Below are 24622 nucleotides of genomic sequence, written 5' to 3'. Positions count from 1 at the left end.
GGCGTGGCCCTTTTTTCCCGAGCCTGGGAGGCAAGCCGCACATACTCCACTTAAACAAGAAGCAGATGTCTAGCAGCCCGTTGGCTTCGGCAGCCAAGGCAGGAACGTGTTTAAGTTAATTAACAGCTCGCTCTTCCAGGCCACTTCTATTCCCGGGGACCTGGGCTCGCAGTGCATCGATGTTTTGCAAACCTGCTCTCTAGGTCTTTCTTTTTTTATTAGTAACTTATTACAGGAAGAGGGAGCGAAGCCGCGGCAGTACCCCAATGAGATGCGTGGCCAAAGGGGTCAGGTTAAAGGGTGTCGCAATGGAGGCATTGGCCGCGAGCGAGGCCTCGTGCCACCGCGTCTCGAGATAATCTCCGGCACGCTCGGTCCCGAGCCACGCGGCAGTCGAGCTGGCCATAGCGTACGTTGGGGCTTCAGCAGTCATGCCGCGCTAGCAACGCGCGCTTTCGAAAAGCAGCTTCCTGCTGCAAGGGAAACGTTCCCCTCGCAGCTGGAAGGCCACTGATGGCTCCGTAAATCACTGGGCCCGGGGGGAAAGCATACCATCACCGCCACGTGTTGAGGGGCAGGGGTGCTGGCCGGCCAAGCCTGTCCTGGAGAGGCAGCTAGGGTCTGGGCAGCACCCGGCGTTCCCTCGTTCAGTGCGCCGCGCGTCATTTGGGACTCCCGTGAATTGGGAACGTCTCCAAGGCCTTTAATACAAATGTGCATCGGCGAGTAATGGATTGCTGCTTTAAAGGAGGCAAAACTGTTCTTTGTAGCAAAGCAGGTCTCCTCTGCTGATGTATTCCTGCCTCTGCCTTTGCCCCTTTCGGGGAGCGCTTGTGAACGGCGCCAGGCACAAACAGAGCATCTGGGGTTGGGGTGATGACCAGCGCCGTGGAGAGCAAGTGCTGCATCCTCGAAAGGCACAGGAAGCCCCTGGTGAGGAGCAGCCCTCGCCTTGCACGTGCGTCCAGCCCCTAAAGCATGCAGGTTTTCTGCTGCTTGGGTGGCGCGTGTTGTTGGAGAAGACCAGGTACTAAACTTGAAAGGGCTGAAAACAGGCCACCAGGTCATCCCCAGGACAAAGACTTTGATCCTGAGGTGTTGCAGACCTACAAGCCCGTTGCCCCACTTCACGTCCCCGTGAACGACGGGAGATATAACGCCCTGTCCTCCTTCCAGCTTCCAAGGGCAAACTGAGTTATCGACACCCGGGACAATCGGAGCAGGGATAACCCTTGCTTGAGTTTTTCCTAACGTTGAGCCTGAAACAGTCTTCCAGGGGTTTGTGGCCATTACTCCTGGTTTTCCCCAAGGGTGCCCTGGTGAACAGTTGTTCTCCGAGCCCCTGATATAGCGGTACGCTGCTACCACGGCCCCTCTCAGCCCTCTCCTCGTTCTTGTCTGGGGAGAGACAGTCCATTAATAAATCCCCAGTGACTTTTTCTTTGCTGTTTAGACTTTTGTAAAGCCTTCTCATGCCCCTTCAAACATCTCTTTTTCTAACCTGCCAAGGCTTGACCTCTTTAGTCTCTCCACTCATCCTAGTTGCCCGTCTCTGCACCTTCTCTACGTCTCTGTCCTTTTGGAGGTGCGGGGACCACAGCTGGACACAGGATTCGAGCTGCGGCTGTGCCATGAATTAATAAAGGGGCACAAAGATGCTTTCAGTTTAGCTAACAATCCCTGTCTTCATAACCCCTAACATCGTGCTTGCCTTTTTGACAGCTGCTGGGCACAGACTTGATGTTTTTAGTGAACTGTCCCAGATGTTTCCTGCATGATCATAGCTCGTGTAGAGCCCGTCACAGTGTAGGCGGCGTTGGGGTTAGTCCTGTGTGATGTTCTGCGGTGGTACACGGGCTTCTCCCCCCGCCGCTGCAACACCGGGAGTTTTCGGCAGGACGTGGCCGAGACGTTAACGAAGTCGTGGCTTTGGGGCACGGCCAGACCCTGAGCTGGACTCTTGGTGCTTTGCCATGCAGGTCATCGTTAGGCGTCGTCCAGCCTGGGATCGAAGATGTATTTTTAACCACCTAACACGTGCTCCATGATGTGTTGAAGTGCCCATGTGGACAAGTGCAAGAGGGGGCTGTTTGGCATGCGTTGGCTCCATGCGACAGCCACACACGCAAGCCCCCGCCATGCCTGTCCCTGCCTTGCACCGTTTCTCTCGCAGCCACGGCATTAATCTCGTGTCCTTTCCGTTCAGTGAGCGACCCGGAGGCCCGCTACATCGGCACGGAGCCGTGGAAGCCCAAGGAAGCCCTGGAGGAGGACGGCGTGATCACCGACAAGGCCGACATCTTTGCCTTCGGGCTGACCCTATGGGAGATGATGACCCTTTCGGTGCCGCACGTGAATCTGCTCATGCAGGACGACGACGACGAGGAAGGTTGGCTGGCCTTCTTTCCCCTCTTTACCCAGTCCTTCTTGCAGGGGCTTGCACTCTGCCGTGCTGCAGGTAGCTGGGGGGGGGCGTTAATACAAAACCAGTGAAGCCGGGAGCAATTCGGGCCTTGCTTTTTCCATGGCTAGAAACATTGCGAGACTCTTCAGTCTTTTGCCATCCTCCCGATGCAGCTCCTCGCCAAGGGGAAAATAGCCCAGACCTCATCTGCTCGCTGATTTTAACAGTGGGGTGAGGCCAGTCCCTTTTCCCAGCATCGCCTTTCTTCCCTTGAAATGCGCTGCAGCCTTCAAAGCTACCCTGGGGCTTTCTGCAAAACACGTGCCTGGCTGCGGCCCTCCATGTTGTTGCAGGTGGCTGGGCGGCTTCAAAGTTTATTTGGCTTTGGAAAGCCAAACGAGGAGCTGATAAACGCTCCTAATTAATCATCCCAGGGGCTGACGTCCTCTGCAGGCTCGTCAAACAGCTGGAGAGCATTTTCCTCAAATTCCCGTCAACACCATTCCAGCCCTGCAGCGGAGACGGCATCGAAGCACGCTCGTGACGGTGCCTTGCTGCGGGCCGTGCAAGCGCGCTTAGGCTGTGGTTGTGGTGGAGGAAGCGGCGAGCTAGATGCTGTACAGCTAAGCGATGCTCAGCTGTTCGACTCGAGGCCTCCCGTCATATTTCAGGATTTAGCAGCCCCCCCACTTAAAGTGGGGTGTCCCCTCAGAAGGATCTTGCGTGGCAGGGCATCCTGGGAGCAGGATGCCCTTCAGGTGGGCTTGTCCCCCACCCCTCCCGGGCTCCCGGGAGGGCCCATGGGGAAAGGTGCACCGGGGTATTACTCAGTCAAGGGACACAGAGGCGACTGGTGTGTGGGGGAGCCAGCACGTCGCTCCTTGCATGGGGGCTGGGCGCTGCGGTGCCCTTCGAGGGGTCTCGTAGCACCCCAGGGGGCCGAGCCGAGTGAGACGACGGGACCTCCAAAGAAGTCTCTTTAGTAAGTCCGGGCAAAGCGCGGGGCAAAGCAGGCTGCAGCTGGGAAAGCTCGCGTCTCCCTGAACGGGTAGGTCTCTGCCTGGCTTCAGACGGCTGCAGGCAGCGATCTCTCTTGGCCGGATAAGTCGGAGCGCAAGCCTTCTGTCCCTGTTCAGCCTGAATAATTTAGTATTAATAGTTATTATCAGTGTTCGCACACACGAGGGATAGCAATAGACCCCGAAGAGTATCAGTCTGGGCACAGCAGCAGTGTCGGGTGGACCAGACCCCCCACCAGCCGCATCTCGGTAGGCTCGGACCGTTGCTCGTCCAGCTCGAGGACCGGTGCAGGCCAGGCAGCGACTGCTAATCCGCACGTCCCAGTGTGGTTTCTGGGCTGGAACAGAGCTGGTCGAGGCCAGATGTACAGTGGAAAGTCCCTTTTCCCCGCTAGCAGAAGCAGCGAACCATGCGGTTCCAGAAGGAATAATCCGGCTCGGTTTATTTTTCAATCGTGCCTTTGATTAATAGGGAAAACTCCAGCTGGAATCGTGACCTAGCAAGGTTTGGGGTGACATTGCCACCGCCTTCACGATGTAAATGAAACAGGGAAGTGACAGATCAGGATTTAAGAAGCTTTGGAAATATGTCGGGTTCGCTAAAGCCCTAAGCAAGCCGTGCAGCTGTGTGACCCCGGGGGTTACTGTCCTTGAGAGAGTCCCACAGCAAACGCAGCCCGATGGCCTGTATCTAGGGAGGGTTTTGCTTGTGTGCCCGGACAGGCAGCCCTCGGCGCTGCTCCCCGGGGGCCTGAAAGCAAACACTCGATTCCAGCATCAAGCAGTAGCTTGCGAATGCAAAGGCGAGCGAGGCAGCCCCGGGAGCACGGGCCTAGCCGTGCCTGGAGCACTGCCGTAACGAGGAGGGAAGCACCTTTTCTCTCTCGCTGCACAGAGCAGGACGCCGACCGATGGCTTGAGGTTGCAGCAAAGTAGGTTTCGACTGGGTCTTGGGGGGCACGTCTGCACTGTCGGAGCAGGGAGGACGTGCACCCTTCGTCACTGGAGGTGGCAAGGAGAGGAAGGACAGACACTGGTTGGGGTAGATCTAGGTGCAGCGATGCTTGTGCTACTGCAGAGGTTTTCCCGGCTTCTGGGCTTTGCTGGTTGCCGCTTGGGGCCAGGAGGAGTTTTTCCTGCACTGGGGGTTTTTATTCACCTTCTTCAGAGACATTGGGTATTGGCTGCAGCCCAGGCTGGATGGGGACTGGGCTGTGCCAATGCTGCTGGGAAGACGTACTCGACTCTGGAGGGTCTTGCCCCTGCACTCCGGGTCAGACTGATGCTGCATTTGGGGTCAGGAAGGATTTCCCCCCTTGTCAGACTGGTATAGATGGGGGGGGGGGTCTTCGTCTAGCAGGGGGCCACAGCCTCTGCCTGCGATCTCTCGAGTGTATGTTAGCACCCTTTGCAGCAGCAGGATGTCAGCCGCCGCATCCCCCTGCTTTCCCTGCGGCAGGGGTGATGTCTGGTGCTGTCAGGGGTGACTTGTTTTGTGAAGAGATCGGACACTGGGTTTGTGCGGGATGGTTTGGGCAGGGCTGATCCAGCCCCGGGCACGGGTTGGGCGAGATGTGACCCCCCCCCCCGCGGCCCCACGGCTCTCGGACTTGGAGGTGTTGGGCGTGCTCGTGGTCGCTAAATCAGCTACGCAGGCCAAGGCTCTGGACCCACGTAGCTTCTCAAAGGGAGTCAGTGGGTCTGACCCTCGTCCCTACCCTTCAAAGTGCCCAGGAACGGCACGTGCCAAGGGCTGGGGAGGGGATGCGCGACTCGCCCTGTCCCCGCCACTGATTAGTTCTCCGCTTCCTCGGCCAGACGAGTCTTTCGACGAAGACGACTTCGACGAGGACGCGTACTACGCCGCTCTGGGGACCAGGCCGCCCCTCAACATGGAGGAACTGGACCCGTCCTACCAGCACGCCATCGAGCTGTTCTCCGTCTGCACCAGCGAGGAGCCGGCGAAGCGCCCCTCCGCGGCCCACATCGTCACCATCTTAGAGGCCGGCGCGCAGCAGCCATGACCGTCCGAGATTCGCCTGCAGCCCGGAGGCTTCTGCACGTCGGTTTTGGGTTCCCCGTGTATCCTGTGCAGGGATCTGGTGTAATTTAGGTCCTTAGTGTCGGGGTTTCTTGAGATAGCGGAGACTTGCCAGGCAAATGGCATTGCTAGAACTTCCAGTTGCTGCAAGTCTCCTCCTTCCCACGTCTCGTGTTTAGAGCAGTCCGCATCCTTAGGGAATTCCTCTAGCAATCGTCTCTGTGTCCTGTAGCTTCAAACCAGCTGGCGACCGATTTCCCCGGCAGGGTGGAGGGGCAGGGTTGATCTGCGGGTGCAGCCGGCGCTGCGCTGGCCCCGCTCGCCAGATCTGGCTGCAAGCAACCCTCCGTGTCAGCCCGACCAAGCCCACGCGCTGGATACAGCCGTGGCCCAACCCTGCGTCGCCTGGCCCCCGGGACTGCCTGTGCCTCTGGGATTTTGGCAGGGGGGGGAGCAGCAGCCGTGTTTATTGCTGTGGCTTCCGGAGCTGGAAGCTGAAAGCCACGGCTTTAAACAAATACCGAGCAGCTGGGAATCACTAATGCTAGTCCTGGAGGAACGGGGATTGGTAAACGCCTGGCTTGTGAGCCAAGCAGTCTTCCAGCCATGCAGAAAACCTCATGCGTCGCAGGCTCCCTATAAACCTTCTCCCAGCTAGTGCTTCTGACTGGCACTTTGGGCCCCTGTTCCATGTAGGATAATAGTTTAGTATTTATATATTTCCCCTTCTCCCAGCTGGTTTCGTTTGTTTAACTCTGTCATTGTTTTCCTGTAGCTTATCTTCTAACACAGTAAACCGTGTTTTGGAGCCATGACTCGAGTGCAATAACTCTCCGGCTGAGTGTGGTGTGACATCTCGGCCGCGCTTCGTGCAGCCCGCGCTTACGGTGCCTGTTAATGCTTAAGGATCGGGCTGGGAGGGACCTCAGGCACCCATGTGGTCCAACTCGCCGCTCAAGGCACCGTCGCCCCTGTCCAAACCGCCCTAGACAAGTGTTTGTCTAATCCAGGAGTGGGTAAAATATGCCCCGCGGGCTGTGTTCAGCCCCTGACTACATTTTGGGTAGATGGCCCCAGTGCGAGTGCTGGCGGTGAGGGAGAGGCAGCGCCCGGCCATGCGGCAGCTCCAGCCAAACCCCGTCCCACCCTGGCTGATCTGCTCCCCAGGGCCCGGAGCCGGCGCAGCTGCAGCTTGAACCCACACGCGGCTGTGGGGAGCCAGAGCCGGGCACGTGGCATGGGGCCAGGCATAGCTCGTGGGCGCAGGCACAGATAAAAGGTCGCCTGAGCCCCACCAGCACCTGCTTTTGGAGAGGGCTGGGAACCCCTGGCTGCAGGTCCAAGGAGTGCCGTAGGTGTCTGGAGGGCAGACGTGGAGCATGGGGCGCCTGGCAGAGCTGTGAGGAGGAGCTCGCGCTCCTGCTCTGGTATCCTCAACAACTGGTTAAGCAGTCCTCCAGCCCAAATAATTGCCCACCCCTGGTCTAACTCTTTTTTTATGCAATTTTATAAACAGCCCTAGTGCATGGCTACTAGGTAGCGGTTGTAACAGGTCCTGAAGAGCAAAACCCTGGTTGAAGCGGCTGCAGCATAACGTCCAAGGAGCTTTCCTGGCAGCGTGCCTTCAGTGGGAATCTGCAGGCGGCAGCTCGCAGCCCTCCGTGATGCGGGTGTAATCCAACTGGCACGTCTACGGCTGCCAAGCCCTGGGGACTGGCCAGTGGAGAGGGCAGTCGCTGGCGCAGGATGGGCTGGCTCACTTGGGAGCGGGGCTGCCAGCAGCACAAAGCCGCAGCAGCTGGAGTGCAAGCGCGGAGCCCTGTTCCAGGACGCAGTGGGTAAAGAGCTTGGGGTACTCCCTCCGTGTAAGCAGTAACTCTTGCCCGTGCAAGAGACGGAGGCATGCCCATGTCGGCTACAGGGACCACACGTGGGACCTAGGGGTGTTGAAGACCCGGCTGGACAAAGCCTTGGCTGGGAAGGTGGAGGTGGGGCTGGTCCTGCTCTGAGCAGGGGGGTGGACACTACTCCCGAGAGCCCTGCCAACCCTCATTTTGTGATGCTAAGTGAACCACTGAAGGGATAGAAAAGAACCACAAGACCTGCAAAATGCTTTGTACTGCGGAAATTCAGGCAGTTCAAGCTGCATTTGCCTAATTCAGGGGTCTTCAACCTTTTTGGGGGCCGGTCTACCCCTGGGGGTCGGTTGAGAAGGTAGGAGTCCCCCAGCAGCCAGGCAGACTGGGGGGGGTCACCCCAAGTACCCCCAGGGGTATGCATACCCCCATTGAAACCCCCTGACCGAGTTTATTAGAGGACAAGGTATAAAAAGGGATGGCTTGAATCAGAGGGTCAGCACCTACCGCAGAAATGGACGTCTCACACTTGTATCAGATGGATGTAGCTAGACAGTAGACTTAGCTAACGGGTCCTTGGCTCTGAGGTAGGGCCCAGCCCCAGCTCTTCTGAATCTGGGGGCACCCCTGGCTGAGATAAGACTTGTGCCATCTCAACTTGTCTCCATGGCCCTCAGCTGGGTGTTGCCACCTCCAGGTAAAGCTGCCGTGTGTGCCTGCTGCACTCGACCAGGGAGGGCTGCCATGCACACTTGCTCTCCTGCACAACAGGGCTCTCCCGTACCCCTAAAACGGGCACAAACTGGTGCTGTTTCTGGTTCGACCCTGCACCACATCTCCCAGGAACAGGCCCACGGGGCAAGTGGAATTGTCCCGTGCACCTGTTTCTGATGGGGGCCGACTAGGAAGGACCGCAGCGCGAGCCAGCTCTGCCTCCTGTACGGTTATCGGAGAGCCCTCATGCAGGAGGAGCATGGGGCAGTTGTACCTTGCTGCCACCACGGTTGGCAGCAGCTGTGTTGCAGCATGGCTGGGGGGGGGTCTTGTGGCACCCCAGGTTGAACTATTAGAAATGGAGACCTCCTAACAGGAAAACCTGCATCAGATGAGAGGTCAGACTAGAGCAGTGGTTTTCAACCATTTCTCATTTGCAGACCCCGAAAAGATTTCAAGTGGCGGTGCAAACCCCTTTGAATTTTAAGTGTGGGTATTCACATACTTTGATTGATCACAGTCATCTTTCACAGACCCCTTAGATAGAGTCTGTGCACCCCAAGGGTCTGCAGAGCACATGTTGAAAGCCACTGGACTAGAGGATCACTGGCTCCTTCTGACCTTGATGTACGAGTCTAGCACAGGACAAGTACAAAATCCTGCTGCACTTTCCAAAGGAAAGAGGAGGAACTTGAGTGGCATGACATTCTTAAAGCAGGAAAATTTGTACACCGGACCACTGTAAATTGGAAGTTTTATAGCAGACACAAGGTGTGTACCAATGCCACTGCTTGGGCCCTGCAGAAATGAGACAAGGAGGTAACTCGGAAATGCATTTTATTGAACAGATTAGTCAGGGAACTGCCTCCAGAGCAAAGTGCCAGTCACCGTCTTCAACAAGGCTGACACTTGATTTTCCCAAAGTATCTTCAAGGCTTGGGTTTCAGGTGGAGAACCTGTCCTGGGTCAACTAAACGCTTAAAATGTTAGCTAAGCCTATTACCAATACTACCCTCGCCCTTGACAGGTGGTTACAAAGGATGCCCGAGGACTGTAGCATCCCGACTACAGTTGCAAGCATTTTGTGCTGGGTCAAGTTTCAGGTAGTTTGGCAGTAGCGGTGATCAGCAACCTGGGCAGTAGACTGTAGAAAGGGCAAAAAAACCTGAGCCCTTCATCTGGAGGGTGAGAGACAGATAGAACATCCTTACCCTGTCCCCTGACTGACCCAGGATGTGAAGAATCAGTATTTGTAGTATACTCAGCTTAAATGAACACCACTCTTGTCTCCACAGTACCAATGCGATCGTCTACACTTAAGAGTCTTGAGAGGATACGATGAGTTAAGTACCTAAAACCCACAAACCTATCTAAACCCAATCAGCGAAGAGAAAACATCTTTATATTAATAAAATCATTTAAGCAATTTACAAATTGCAGCAATAGACGCTCTCGATTTTGAAATAATAACCTTTAAATCTATTTAAAAAACCCAAACAAACACGAGTTTGTTTAGCTTTCTGTACATTCCCTGCAAAGTACGTTAGCCGGCGACACCGCTATGTACAGAAAGTGACGAGTTTCCCTCCGCTCCTCCAAACTTGACGGAGGCAGGGGAGGCAAGACATAGCTTTCAATAGGCATCTGAAATAGAAACACAGCCCAGGAACAAGGTTAAAAAAGGTTGTTTTCAATATGTCCAAACTGCTATGAACGGTTTACCATGCTAAATAACTCTGCCATGACTCACACTTCTTTTGGATTGTTTGGAACTGGTTTTAACTAATGAAGTTGTAGACCAGGAAATTGGGGGTTTGGCAGTATTTGGTTGCAAACAGCTTGCCATCGGGTGTGGGGTCAGAGAAGGCGATTTCAACAGTGCTTAGGTAGCAGCCATACATGAATGTGTTCCTGAAACAGAGAAGCAAAGTTCATTGTTGGAGGTAACAGTCTGGCTCTATCGCCATAACGTGCTAGCAGCTGGGAGTTGTTCCATACCTCGTGTGTCACAGAACATGAGTGTTGAAGGGACCTCGGGAGGTCACATCTAGTCCAACCCCTGCTCCAAGCAGGACCAGCCCCAACTACATCATCCCAGCCAAGGCTTTGTCTACCGGGGGCTTCAACACCTCCAAGGATGGAGAGTCCACCACCTCTCTGGGGAGCCTGTGCCAGTGCTTCACCACCCTCCTTATGAGGAAGTTTTTCCTAATATCCAACCTCAACTTCCCTTGCTGCAGCTGGAGCCCATTGCTCCTTGTCCTGCCATCTGCCCCCACTGAGAACAGCCCAGCTCCATCCTCTTTGCAGCCCCCCTGCAGGGAGCTGAAGGCTGCTATTCAATCCCCCTCGGTCTTCTCTTCTGCAGACTCAATCAGCCCAGTTCCCTCAGCCTCTCCTCACCAGTCCTGTCCCCCAGCCCCACAACCATTGTCGTTGCCCTCCGCTGGACTCTCTCCGATGTGTCCACATTCCTTCTGTAGTGGGGGCCCAGAACTGGACACAAGACTCCAGATGTGGCCTCCCCAGTGCTGAATAGAGGGGGAGAATCACTGCCCTGGATCTGTAGTCCACTGGTATTTTTATTACAACTTTATTTCACGCTGGGATGAAGGACTCTTGGGTATTGAATTTTTTTCAAGAAGAAGTAGATTTGAAACAGAGATGAAAGCCACTAGCAAAATTTTGGTTGTAGTTGGAAGCTTCCTGGATTTTGGTGACTGGTATCTCAGTAACGATCAGGCTTCTAAGTCTGTCCACATAATCTTTCCCTGGGTATTTCCACTGAACTGATACTGGAAGGGAACTGTTCAAAGGCACCTACAAATCAGTGAGCAGAAGGGCATGTTCCTAACCGACTGCTGTGAAAGCAGGGGGATAATGAAGCTCATTAAAGAGTATTTCATAGATTTCATAGACATCAGGGCTGGAAGGGACCTCGGAAGATCATCGAGTCCAGCCCCCTGCCCAAGGGCAGGAAGTCAGCTGGGGTCATAGGATCCCAGCAAGATGAGCATCCAGTTTCATCTTGAAGGTGTTCAATGAAGGCGCTTGAACCACCTCTGGTGGCAGGCTGTTCCAGACCTTGGGGGCTCGGACAGTAAGTCCCTCTGTCCCAGAGTAGCTCCCTGCCTTTCATGTTCCCTCCAAAACCTAAAGTACAGAACACAAGCCTCTTGCCTAGGAATAAACGGTGGTGTTTGGATTACAATCAATGCATCAACCATTGTTGTCAGTCAGCAGACTCCTAGCACTCCATTTAACTCGGCTGACATCTAATAAATTTGCAGAGGTGGGCTAAGACACTTAGCATTGATATTTTATAGGCGACCCGTGATGCATATCCCCTTAAGTCATTTGCAGGCTATGCTCTAGCTGCTTAGTTGTGAAGCAGGTCTAACCTTGGACATGCAGGTGAAGCTTTCCCACAGGCTTAGCTTTGCTCAGTGGGCTACAGTGCACCCAAAGTCAGGCCAAAGCCAAAGGCACGTGAAAAGCCAACCTACGTGATCTGTACAGCTCTCTGCAAATGTTGCTGCACTGCCGCATTGGCTCCGGGGCACAGGCTAGTAACAAATGCCCCTTACCATCTGTCTGGTCAATAGGCCAACTCTGCAGTGTGATAGGGGGCTCTCAGACCTGTGAAGGACATGCATCTACACTCTTCCATAAGCAACTTCTCCCAACGTCATGGGGTTACCCTACGTAATCAGCTTTTCCACACCACCACGAGACTACTGCTGTGCTGCTCTTGCTGTTGCGTTTCGGGAGAGACTCATCTCTGTTCCTTACCTGACCACATCCACCATCCGGCGCGCGATGCTTCTTCTCCGCATCAGGCTGAACACCCAGATCCTGCTGATTCCGCAGATGGCAGGTTCCGGCTTTGTGGAGCAACGCCAGGCACGATGGTACTCCAGGACCCCCTGGTTCGGGGACTGTGGGGCGTGCGGCTCAGAGAGCACCCGGAATGCCTATTGGGGAAAAATCGTTGAGGAGTTAAGCCGGTGTCTCTCCTGAGAGCAACAGAGCAGCAAGCTGAGCTGACCTCCAAGAGCGTCTGGCAGAAAGGCAAGCGGCTCTTTTTAAATTGGTTCCTTAAAAGGTCACCCTGATAAAGCCAGGTGCCGGTAACAGATCAGCCCAAGCAAACACAATTTAGATGCTGGGAACACTGCATACCTGTCTGATGTGCTCCGCAACCAAACAGCCAACTATCTTCTTCTCGCTGGACACAAACAAGTAGGTTTTGATCTTGGCTGGGCAGCGCAGCACAACTTGTTTAAACCCCAGTTCGTTATCCACGAGTTCTCGTACCTCTTCTGCCTGATAGGAGTTAAAAGGAGACACAGGCTAGAGCCCAGCACAGGTCAGAGAAGCAATCAGTTTCAAGCACAGGAGCGTAGCTCAGCTGATCACCCACAGAGACATTCATTATCCAGCTGCTAAATCTGCCTCTAGCTTGGTAGGTGGGCTGCACTATCCTGAGATCTATGAAATTGGAAGAGTCTTCTATGGAGTTATGGACATGCCCCTGAGGTGTTGAAAGGTCTAGATTATACCTGTCTATATTTTAATGCACATTCCTGCACAGACAGAAAGATGGACCAGCTGACTCAATAGGCTCTCCCCATCCTTTATCATCTATGCAATATACAACTCACCTCTTTGCAAGGTCTGGCCCCCTAGCCTCAAACGGCAACCTGACACAAGGCTGACAGACAATGCAGTATATGGCATTCCTTCTTCCCTGCTTGACTTGAAGGACCTAAGCCACACTTGCCCCACCGGAGCTCTGCTGGATGAGCAGCAGCTCATCAGCTGCTGTTTGAATGGCTTCCAAATCAGCAGGCACGTCTCTGGCTTTTCAACAGACCCAGTAATAACTGCATCAGCATAGAGCTAGTACCTCAAACTGCCTTTAGTGCTTCACACTGGATAAACTCTCAGGGCTGGGAGCTCCCCTCTTCATCCTGGGATGTCACGGATGATTACATCCCTAATCCTTCCCCTGATGTTGGTCTAAGCTGCTGTTCTTATTCCTGCGCTAGCTGGAGGCATACCCACATCTGGGTATGCCTCCAGCTAGTGCAGAGATAAGAACAGCACTGGAACAAGTTACCTAGAGAGGTGGCGGACTCTCTATCCTTGGAGATTTTGAAGACCTGGCTAGACAAAGCCTTGGCTGGGATGATGTAGTTGGGGCTGGTCCTGCTTGGAGCAGGGGGGGTGAACTAGATGTGACCTCCCAAGGTCCCTTCCAAACTGAATTTTCTCTGATTCTATGAATGGCTACTTTAGCTTATCTGAACAGGAAAAATATGCAAGATGCTCTGGTGATACAGGGACTCGGGTCAGTTTTGCAGTAGCCCCAAGAAGCGTCAGCCTCCTTGTGCTAGGCACTGTACAAACAAATCTAGAGAAAAAGCTGCACCTTTCTGATTGCATATTTGGGGTCATCTGGAAGGACCAGCACAATCTTCCCGTCCCAGAACTCTGCTACCACCCGTTCTCTCTTCCAGCTCTGCCAGAGAAAAAGAAAAGTTAATTAACTGCAAGGAAGGGAGTGAAGGTTTTATTTGCAGAGCAGACATCATAGCTGTAATGTGAATGCCCGCTGGTTTCAAGGTGGCAAGGGGAAGGGGAAAGTCAAGTCACATGCATTAACCTGGTGGCAAGAGGTGATTATGGGAATCAGCGAAGTAACATACCCTTTAACATGTCACTTGGGCAACAGAAAACCTTTGGCCTATGCAATCTTAACTCTGTGCTCGATCACAAATGCCACTTCCTGTAAAGTTCTCTAGCTGCCATGCAAGAGTCAGCCATTTCCTTACCACGTATTTTAGCCCCTCAAGGAACCGCTGGTGATGTTGGATGTGCTGGGCTTCATCCTCTGGGCTGGCAGCTGTATAGATCATGCCACACGACTTGCACACAACAGCACCAAAATGCTTCTGACCGGCATCCTGGAATCAGGAGGGAAGCCCAGACATGTCAGAAGTCGATCTGAAGGGTTCCTGACAGGCTGTTCAAATATATTCAGATTTAGTAGGACCGGGATTAAAATAATCCAGGGTCCTGTGGTTGTTCCCCTATGGGACAGCCCTGTTTCATAGTTTCAGAGCTGGTTGGGTCAGAAGGGACCTGAGGAGATCATCTAGTCCGACCCCCCTGCCATGGCAGGAAAGAGTACTGGGGTCAAACGACCTTGGCCAGATGTTTGTCCAGCCTTTTTTTAAAATACCCCCAGGGTAGGAGCCAGCACCACTTCTCTTGGAAGTTGGTTCCAGATCCTAGCCGCCCTAACAGTGAAATAGTGCCTCCTAATGTCAGGTTTGACCTAGAAACCACTATACAAAGCCCAAGCAAAAGTCTCTGTTATGTAACTAATGCCCATCTGCAATGATAAGGAGGAGACAGTCTTAGATAAAGGAGGCTTGAAAACAAAAGCAGAATCAGAGGACTAGGGCAAAGAGCTAATTTAAGTACTAAAAAGCACACCCCTAGGTGGGGAGAAAGTATGCTAATGAAACATACATGTATGGAAATGAGATACATAGCTAAAACACAGGTATAGAGACATGCTCAGTAAAGAACTCCTTGCGTCACTCCCTTATAACCAATTAGCAAACAAGAATGCTTATGAAGGTCCAATACTCCTGTATAAAAGATGCTTAGAATTAAGAATGTGTGTGCTTGTTACGTGAAATTACTCTGCTTGCACCTTGTATTGCTAGCAATAAATCTTCTTTATACTTTCACCCCTGGCATCTTTATTGGCTTTTGCATACCGGGCACGATCCCAGACTTGAGCTGGGGCTCAACACTAATGTCTAGCCTGAAACTACCCTCCGCTAGCTTGTGTCCGTTGTTTCTTGTAACTCCAGGGAGTGCTCGGGGGAACAGGGACTCTCCCATTGCCTGCTGGTCCTTGACTAGTTTGTAGACTGCCACTAGATCCCCTTCAGCCTTCTCTTTTGGAGGCTGAACAGGTTCAGGTCCCTCAACCTCTCCTCGTAGGGCCTGCCTTGCTGACCCCTGATCATGTGGGTGGCCCTCCTTTGGACCCTCTCGATGCTGGCCACATCCCTCCTGAAGTGCGGTGCTGAGAACTGGACAAAGTACTCCAACTGCGACCTGACCAGTGTCGCATAGAGGGGGAATATCACCTCCCTGGACCTGCTCGAGATGCATCTGTGGATGCACGACAAGGTGTGGTTGGCCTTCCTGACCACGTCCCCACACTGTCGGCCCATGTTCATTGTGGCATCAATAATGACTACAAGATCCTTTTCTCCCTCTGCACTGACGAGAAGGGAGTTCCCCAGCCTGTAGGTCTGCCGCTGGTTCTTCCTCCCCAGGTGCAGCACCTTGCACTTGTCAGTGTTGAAACCCATCCTGTTCTCATCGGCCCCCCCCTGTAACCTGTCTAGATCCACTTGCAGCCTGTTCCCTCCTACTAGTTCATCTGAGTAAATGATGATGTGGTTCTGCAAGTGATTGATTTCACAGGGCATGGGGTGGAGAGGAGGGAAGAAGCAGTTCACTTGTATTAGTTATGTGAATACGTTTATGTTTTTTAATTAATAAAAAAACAGCATAATAGAGAATGCAGTCCCGGGGCGGGGGGTGTATTCCATGGTATTGCCAGACTTTTGGAGGAGCTGGACTATGTACTAGGGGCGTCACGAGGTGGGCATCCATCCTCCCACCAGATACACATACAGGATGGTTTAGAAAATGTCCCTACTGCTGGGTATTAATCCTTATTGCATTAGTCATCTTCAGTGGTTGAAGCACGGTAGCCTTTGCCCAGGCAGCAGACCGCATAGCCGTGGGAAAGTTGAGTATTTTTCTGTTAAGCAACTGACTCCTACAGCCTCAGTATGGATTTTTCTTTGTCATTGCACAAACCTCTCCCTATTTATTCCAAGATATAGAAAACCTTTAGCCCAGGGAAACCTTGGGAAAAACACAGATTCCCAAATACCGTTTATAATCCTAGCTTTTAATGTTTTGGATGGAGATTTATACACTATTTGGAACCGTTTCTATACTAAATAAATAAATCACTGAACCCTGAGACAGCCAGCATGTGGGTTGGGTGCAGTGTCATTTCACCACTACCAGAAGTCCCAGCTCCCTGAAGGATCAGCATCGCCAAGAGGGATACTCACAATAATCATCTGAGCTTTAGAGTCTCTGCTCAGGTCTTTTGTTTTCTTGCTGTTCTTTTGCATGGTGTGAGCCATTGTCGCAGGTGGGTTGAGTCTCAGGGAAGATGCCAAGTCATCTGGGTAAGGCTGTGGCCTGAAAAAAACTCATGTCAGAGTTACCTTGCAATGAGTCCCGTCACACCTCACATCACATGAAACACCAAAGTAAATCACATCCCCAGAAAAAGAAGAGAAAAAGGAATTCAAAATACTCAGGCAGCTTGAGGCTTCCTGTTCCAAGAGACCCCAAACTAGGCGAGATGCTCTGGAGATGGTACATGGAGTATCCTCAGGAGCTTAATGAACACTGTACTCTTGTCTATACTCTATCAGTGCGATCCCAGCTGAGTGGGAGCCTGGGGCCTGCAGTGTAATCTGTGAGCTGTTGTTTGGACAGCCCAACTTCAGAATACTTGAGGCTTCTTGAATGCTAACACTCCCCAGCCAAGGTAGATAGCAAGGCTCTTACAAGTGGGTGCTGAGTAATAGGGCAGACCCATCAAAATTGATGGGTGTCCCCATCCAACAGTGCCCAGAACCACAGAAAACGAGGTTGGGAAGGGACCTGAGGAGGTCACGTCTAGTCCAACCCCCCTGCTCAAAACAGGACCAGCCCCAACTACATCATCCCAGCCAAGGCTTTGTCTAGCCAGGGCTTCAAAACCTCCAAGGATGGAGAGTCCATCACCTCTCTGGGGAGCCTGGTCCAGGGCTTTACCACCCTCTTAGTGAGGAAGTTCTTCCTAAAATCCAACCTCAACTTCCCTTGCTGCAGCTTGAGCCCGTTGCTCCTTGTTCTGTCATCTGTACCACTGAGAACAGCCCAGCTCCATCCTCTTTTCAACCCCTCTGCAGGGAGTTGAAGGCTGCTATAAAATCCCACTCAGTCTCTTCTCCAGACTAAATCAGCCCATTTCCCTCAGCCTCTCCTCACCAGTCATGTCCCCTAGCCCCACAACCATTTTCACTGCCCTCCGCTGGACTCTCTCCAACTTGTCCACATCCTTTCTGTAGTGGGGGGCCCAAAATTGGACACAAGACTCCAGATGTGACCTCCCCAGTGCTAAGAGGGGAAGAATCACGTCCCTGGATCTGCTGGCAATGCTCCTCCCAATGCAGCCCAGGATGCCAGTAGTCTTCTTGGCAACAAGGGCACACTGCTGGCTCCTGTTCAGCTTCTTGCCCACTGTCACCCCCAGGTTAGTTCTCAAACCCCGGCAGGCAGTTATTCTTTCACCGCTTCAATTCTCCAGGTTCCTGAACCTGGTCCTGCCTAAGCCGAGAGTCCACAACAAAGCAGTCCCGCACCCCGCCCCTGAAGAGCTTGATCCCGTAGGCATGCTCCCAGCATGCTCAATATGCACCTAACAGAACAGACTGGGCACAACACAGCAGTAGCCACTTTCATTCAAACATGCATGGCTAAAGGACGAGGAGGTGGAGCCACTTTTTGTACAGCTGTCTAATGTTTAGAGAACTTGCCCAGTCTAAGGGGGTTCGACGGCACCCCCCACCAGGCTGAAGAGCCCAGTGGACCCAGACCCCATGTCCTGGGTGACTGCGGGTCCCCCCCCCCCCCATCTCTCAGGTTCTGGAAAGAACTGAGCTCTGCTCATTTCAGGTATTACAATGTAGGCACCTAACTCCAGGAGATGGAAATTCCCACGCACCATAAGGACCTCTATACAGCCTGGAGATAGGCACTAAGCACCGGCTGGAGTAAGACTGAAGGCAGATCCCAGTCAGCAGGCTCTCCTATTTGAAAGCCGGGGTGACTCCCTACTCTTGGATCTCATTTGGAGGTGCTTAGCTGCCGACTCCGAGCAGCAGATTCTGCTCCGCCGCCTGGCCCTTGCAGCGAGGTGCTGAAACACTTGGCTTTGCATTGCCTAAGTGACTGGAGGCTCAGATTTGCAAAGAAACTTCCCTAAACTGTCAGCAAGTCAGAGCTGGGAACAGGATGTATCAGTCCTGCCTCGCATTCCTCCACTTCTAATCACACTTGGAACAGGGGCTTTGCCAAAGCTGGACTAAAACCTTAATGAACTGGAATAAATTCTGGTGCACAGCACGTATGCGGGACACCTCCGTCCTCAGCCGCTTCACAAGCGTACCTGAATCTCAGTACCCAGAAACATACCCCTGGGAGTAGGCATTCAATGAGAATACATACACATTTTATTTACAAAGATAAAAGGCACCAAAACCAAGCGAATGCTTTGGAGCCTCTCGCTGCATCAGACAGCGAGCTCAGGCCTGTGGCTCTACAGCCATTCCCAGGGACAACATCTCAGGCACTAAATGCAGCCTTGAGTGAAGAATCAAGCGCTGAAGAGAGGGAAATAGGAACTGAAGACAGGAAGAAACAGCTGAGCTGCCAAGACCCCTCTCCCTCCTGTACACCTAGGATGATGGTGGCTCTGCAAGGCTGTGGAGTGATCTAAGCGCTCTCCTCTAGGGAGGACACATGAAAGGTGGCAATTCTTGCTCTCTCCCCCCCATGCAAACATAGTGGTGTCCCTTCTGCAGCCCCTTTAAGAAAGGGAAGGCAACCATGAAAGATGAGATGCAGTAAAAGTTAAGAAACTGTTTCATAAGGCTATTGTTTCAGCGCTAAAAATTTGAGACATTCAAAGGGGCCTCTCACTGCCAGCTGGCCAACAGTAACTGTGAGCTGGCCCCAAGCCCATGCTGCACCTGCTCCAAAGCACCTCGGACCACCTCCCCTTGTGACTCTGCTCCAGCAGTAGAAATCCAAGACTGTCAAGCTAATAGCGCTCAGTCTGGATGCAGCGATTGGCAGCAGCTTCAGTTAAAGACCCTTCACTCTAAGCTCTTTTCTCTCTTATAAACCAGCAGAGAAAAAAAATTGCTGCTGTTCCAGGCACGAGGCAACGCTAAGAGAGGAATGGGATAGATCAAGGGAAGGGTTTTTCACACGGCTGTTGATCCAAATGAAGTCTTCATGTGAAACATTTAAGTTTATTACGTGTGGTCTGAGATGTGGAGAACCACATGTTAAAACTGTTAACGAATGTGTGGTGTTTTTATAGCATTACCTTGAGTGGTTAGGGTTCTTTCAGCAAATTCAGTGAGGGTCCCTGCCTGTTGTGCTATTACCCTTAACGCGGAATTGATTTACAGCCACAAGCACTGAACAGTTTTCTAGCTTTAGATGCTGAGGAGTTCCCAAAGCAGAAAATTAAACTCTAGTCCAAGTAGGAAAAGTCTGTGCTCATCTCTTCCCGAGAGACAACATCGTGTGGGAGGTAACAGCAAGTCCAAGGCCAATTTTCAGTTAATCACAAACATTAGAAATTCAGCATATTCCAGAATTCCATTTGTACCATGGAAGGTATTTGAAAAGCCACATAAGGAAACAAAGTAAATACTGTAAACAGATCTTGCTCTTTCCGCACTCCTAAAAGGCAGAGAATTATTACAGTGTGACAAGTTTAGGTTTTTTTTGGCTCTATCAAATGTAAAATAATTGTGTGTTTAAGCTCACAACAATCTGAGATCAGAATGTCCGTTTGCTAACAATCTGTACTAAAAAGCTGATTAAGTAAGACAGAGGGATTATTAGGTTCTTATTTTGTGTGTGGGAAAACATGGCATTTTCATTAGCAACATAGACCTATGACAGTAGGTTAATCCAGTTGTCAGGGGCACAGTCATATGTTAGCATGATCATTTTCTATAAGTTAGATGGCTTGCTGGGCAGTCGTCATCTACTTAACAGCACAAAGAGTTGGTACTGTAACAGAACAAGGCGTAAAATACATAGATCTGCTTAAGATTGTTAAACGCTAACGGTTCTAAAATACCTAGGAAAGATGCACTGCACTGGGCAAAGATCGACTTGGCACAAGAAGACATAAAGCAAAAACTCTGTTCACACCATCCACTTTATCTCCAACCTGCAACCCCCTTTTCAAAAAACGAATGGTCTGCAGCCACAGGGATGTTGGATATTATGGAAAGAAGAGCAATCACCTGACAGTTCCCAACCACAGCTCTCTCTAATATAAATGTCAAACTCCTGAAACAATTAAAGATTTAAAAAGGAACTCAAAAGTTCAAGTACTAGTTGAGTTAGAGGAGAGTTCTGCACTTTTTAGGTGCTCAGAAGGTTTTTGGACATTCTGCATTGTACCTCCCAAAATACCAGATTAGCAGAGAGATACGAGGATGAGTCATTCGTAGTTCTAGTTATGCAGTCTTTTAAAAAGGTGCTACTAAAGAAAAGCAACGAACTGGGCAGAAGGTGATTTACCATCTACCCATCGCAGATTTACAGGCAAATTAAACAGGGCACTGCAGCTCAAGTGAGCTCAGTAAGCACCACTTTATTTCAAAAACGTATTTCAATATTTGAAAATTAATAAGAGATTATACGAGATAGAAAAAAATATATAACTAGACTGTCAAATCTGTAAAGGCAGGGTATCTGTTTCCCGTCCTTCAACATGGGCAGGGTTTATTCGCTGAACTACAGTAGCAACTACAGGTCCCAAACAAGAGCAAGACTATATTCAAGGTGCAGCGAAGGATGTTGAGGTTAGATATTAGCAAGAACTTTCTCACTAGGAGGGTGGTGAAGCACTGGAACAGGATCCCCAGAGAGGTGGTGAACTCTCCATCCTTGGAGGTTTTTAAGCCCAGGGTAGACAAAGCCTTGGCTGGGATGATGTAGTTGGGGCTGGTCCTGCTTTGAGCAGGATGTTGGATTAGATGTGACCTCCTGAGCTCCCTTCCAACCTGAATTTTGTATGATTCATTGTGCTGGAGCAACAAACACATTCAGGAGTTAGTCTCTGTCCTGCAAGCTTCATTGCTAAACCTGCTAAGACAGAAGAGGTTAGGGTCACCTCTTTTTTTCAGTATACAGATGGGATTAATGAAACACAGACGGTGGTCAAACAAGGACAATGTGGTACCACCAGGAACTGAACCCATATTTCTTTAATTTCCAGTTGGATACTATACTGGCTTTTAGCCCAAAGAAAGATTTAGTGTTCTGATCTCCCTCTCAAAACCAGAGCCAATACTTTCACGCCTCCTGATGGTTCTACTTCCTCACTCACAATCCCGATGGAGAATATCCGTTCGCTAAATTTTGAATTAATATATTTTCTTAATTGGATTTCCAGAGATAGTTAGGAGTGAGCAGTCTCTCCAGAATCCCGTTCTTGGAGAACATTAGAATAAGGTCAACATACCTTTTTTTGTTGCTGGAGAATGTACTGAATATGGGGTAGATAAAACCTGCTGGAAAGAAAAATGGAGAGAGACATTACTACTATTAAATACTGAAAGAAGTACAAGTGACTATCTAGAAATGAGCTCCTGGGAAACTCAGACATTTTCAAGCAAGACAAACATGAAAGGCAGAAGGTAGGGCAGGGTGGCTTCTTAAACTAACTGGTTCAGAGAGACAGGAGGTTTCATAGGCAACAACCTACTTTGTCAGATACTAGGAATGGACTGGCGGAAAGAAAAGTTTTTTCTATAGAAGGGGAGGGAACATTGCTGAAGGAGGTAGTAAGTGCATTGACTGGATCAGTTGAGACGAACTGGGTAGTTCACTGAAGAAACACAGCTAGTTCACATAACAGGATGGTCCCCACTGAGACCCAAGTTAATACAATCCAATCCGCAGGTAAGGGTAAAGTCACACGTTACACTTTGACCACACTAGGTAAGTGGTGGTCAAGCGAGAATGTGCCATCAGCACTTCTAACTGGTTAATACCATTTCTTGCCTGCACAGCTCTGACTTGCCACTAAAGGACTGGCAAGTAGGAGCAGGGCTAGGAGCCAGGACACCTGGGCTCTCTCCCTGCTCTGGGAGGGGGGGGTGGTAAGGAAGATGAGCTGGGAGTGGTGCATCGTGGGATGCTGAAGGATCGCAAATTGCTTGTTTCATTTCCGTGAAATAGACTAAAGTTATATGAATTCAAGCTGGGTAGCATGGCCTGGAGTTAACACTTGCCTTAAGTGGCATCACTTTGAGATGCTCTACACGAGACGCTTCGAGTGCAGTAGACTACTGTGCATTAATGTGGTGGGCAAAACCCATAATAATGTGCTAATATATAGTAGATTTAATCTACTAATGGACACAAAAAGACCATTTGTTTGCACTAATACGCAGTAGCACTAATTACAGTGCATTAAGTTAGTACTTGTCATTACAGGTGCTAAACTTAGTGCGCCATAATTATAGCATGTTAATGAACATGTAGACATGCCCAGAAAGCATGTAGCACAAGTTAACAAACTTGAACATGTGGACACTTATGTTTTAAGGTAAGTTATGGTCTAAGTCAGGAGTGTAAAATAATTTTGGTTCGAGGGCCACTTAATCAGTTTTGGTGTCTTTTCAAGGGCTCTGTTTCCCTGTCCCCCTTTCCCTCCCTCCCTGGAGCTGTAGCACATCCCAATCCCCATCCTATAGCATGCCTTGAATCTCTCTGTCTTCCTCCCCAGAGATGGAGCATGCCCTGATCCTCTCCCTCTCCAGAGCTGTCGCACACCCCAATCCCAGTCCCCAACCAGAACCTGCCAGCCCCGTTCTCAGCTTACGCTACCACCTGCCCAACATGGCAGAAACAGCCCCGGGAGGGCACCAGCGTCAGCTGTGGATGTGCCTGGCAGGTTTTGGGCGGGGACTGGGACATCTACCTGGGTCCACATCTAACGCTGCTGAGCCAGCGCAGGGTGGAAGCTGTCCCACCCACCACCACATAGCACCTGAAGCTGGAGCTGCCAGCCACCCATGGGCTAGATCCCGTCAGTTGATGGCCCCCTGCCAGTGGGCTGATTCCAGGCCGTGGGCTGTATTTTGCCCACCCTTGGTCTAAGTCTAACATGATTTCACCCTTATTTATTGTTCTGAAATTTTATGTTCAAGTTAGGTTTTAAAGCTTTTTTTGGTTTAAGGACAGCTATTCGGGGGGAGGGGGGGGGTCTCTTTCTTGGATTTCTGAGTTGTTGAACCTGAAACAGAAATCATGCTTAGGTACCTTAAATCAACACAACTCCATCTTTACTTACCCTTCTTATTCTCACTTGGAGACTGACTTGAAGGAATAATTTCATCATCATCATCATCATCTAACTCACAGGTTATAGAAGAGCCAATTTCATTTGAGTCCTGTAATCAAGACAAAGATTCATAAAGCTTCATTTTCAGCTTGCTAGCTGCAGAATCTCACCAAGCTCAAGAACTTCACATGACACAGAGAATGCAACGTCATCCTCTTTCCTTTCCAGTACAGAAGTGCTATTGGTAAAGGCTACAGATTCTACAATATAATGCTCAGGTGAAGATGGAATATCAGCACGTAATGTCACTGCAAGCAGAACAGGTAGTCTCATGGGCAACACTGGGGAGGCCACATCCGGAGCACTGTGTTCAGTTCTGGGCCGCCCACTACTGAAGGGATGTGGGCAAATTGGAAAGGGTCCAGCGGAGACAACGAAAGTGTTTCAGGGGCTGGGGCACGTGACTTGTGAGGAGAGGCTGAGGGAACTGGGCTGATTTAGTCTGAAGAAAAGAGAAGACTGAGAGGGTATTTAAAAGCAGCCTTCAACTCCCTGCAGGGGGGTTGCAAAGAGGATGGAGCTGATCAGTGAGGGCAGATGACAGGACAAGGAGCAATGGGCTCAAGTGGAAAAAAGGGAAGTTGAGGTTGGATATTAGGGAAAACTTTCACTAGGAGGGTGGTGAAGCACTGGGACAGGCTCTCCAAGATGTGGTGGAGTCTCCATCCTTGGAGGTGTTGAAAACCTGGGTAGATAATGCCTTGGCTGGGATGATGTAGTTGGGGCTGGTCTGGTTTTTGTGCGGGCCGCCTCCCGGTCCCACCCATGACGCCATGTGCGAGCTGGGAGCGATATGCGGACCCGTCTTTGCGCACGCGGGCTGTGGCCAGTCGCCTGGGCATGCGGGGTCAGAGGAGACCGTGCGGCGGCAAGGCACGCACGGGCTAGAATTAGTCACAGAGGCGTAGTGGTTGATTCAAAGATTATTTACTTACACCCAAGATGGTCGCGGTGTAGGCTGGACAGTTTCCAGGTTCAGCTCCGCTTAAATCCTCGTTGGAGAACTATGACAAATTCGGTCCTTGGGCCCCGGAGTTGTTAAGGCTCCGTGGGTTCGGCAATTCTTTCCCACAGAGTTGTCGAAGCTCCGCGGCCTCTATTCGGTTCTCAGGCCCCAGAGTTGCTGAGGCTCCGTGGGTTCGAAAATTGAGTATATAGGATAGGGATACGTCTAGGATTGCGCTCGGCGACGGGGAGAGGCCATAGGCTGTTTAGACCTCTGTTGCCTTCTTAAGAAATGCGTTGGGTTCGTAAGGATCC

At 51.2% G+C, this 24622-nt stretch overlaps 2 protein-coding genes across 6 annotated transcripts in view; one reads left to right on the top strand and one right to left on the bottom strand.

Moving 5' to 3' along the window:
• PBK (PDZ binding kinase) overlaps nt 1-6584 on the top strand; it is a 12588-nt gene extending 6004 nt beyond the window's left edge. The window contains exons 6-7 of one of the 2 annotated variants that reach the window (XM_006033888.3): nt 2207-2389; nt 5242-6582. In XM_006033888.3, coding sequence (XP_006033950.1) covers nt 2207-2389; nt 5242-5447 — 389 coding nt within the window. In that variant the 3' untranslated portion in view covers nt 5448-6582. Of the gene's footprint in view, nt 1-2206; nt 2390-5241 lie in introns of both variants that reach the window. The other variant, XM_006033889.3, reaches the window with a different exon arrangement.
• A 2279-nt stretch (nt 6585-8863) lies between these two features.
• ESCO2 (establishment of sister chromatid cohesion N-acetyltransferase 2) overlaps nt 8864-24622 on the bottom strand; it is a 32849-nt gene continuing 17090 nt past the window's right edge. For 3 of the 4 annotated variants that reach the window (XM_025215783.1, XM_025215782.1, XM_006033884.3), the window contains exons 4-11: nt 23312-23411; nt 21476-21524; nt 16215-16347; nt 13872-14003; nt 13469-13558; nt 12217-12360; nt 11827-12008; nt 8864-9945 (exon numbers count right to left, since the gene is read on the bottom strand). In XM_025215783.1, the coding sequence (XP_025071568.1) occupies nt 9813-9945; nt 11827-12008; nt 12217-12360; nt 13469-13558; nt 13872-14003; nt 16215-16347; nt 21476-21524; nt 23312-23411 (963 nt within the window). In that variant the 3' untranslated portion in view covers nt 8864-9812. The remainder of the gene's footprint in view (nt 9946-11826; nt 12009-12216; nt 12361-13468; nt 13559-13871; nt 14004-16214; nt 16348-21475; nt 21525-23311; nt 23412-24622) is intronic. The other variant, XM_006033885.3, reaches the window with a different exon arrangement.

This window comes from Alligator sinensis, unplaced genomic scaffold, assembly GCF_000455745.1.
Source record: "Alligator sinensis unplaced genomic scaffold, ASM45574v1 scaffold650_1, whole genome shotgun sequence".
NCBI lineage: Eukaryota > Metazoa > Chordata > Crocodylia > Alligatoridae > Alligator > Alligator sinensis.
The sequence above is the reverse complement of the archived record's forward strand: the minus strand, read 5'-3'. Positions and strand labels throughout refer to the sequence as shown.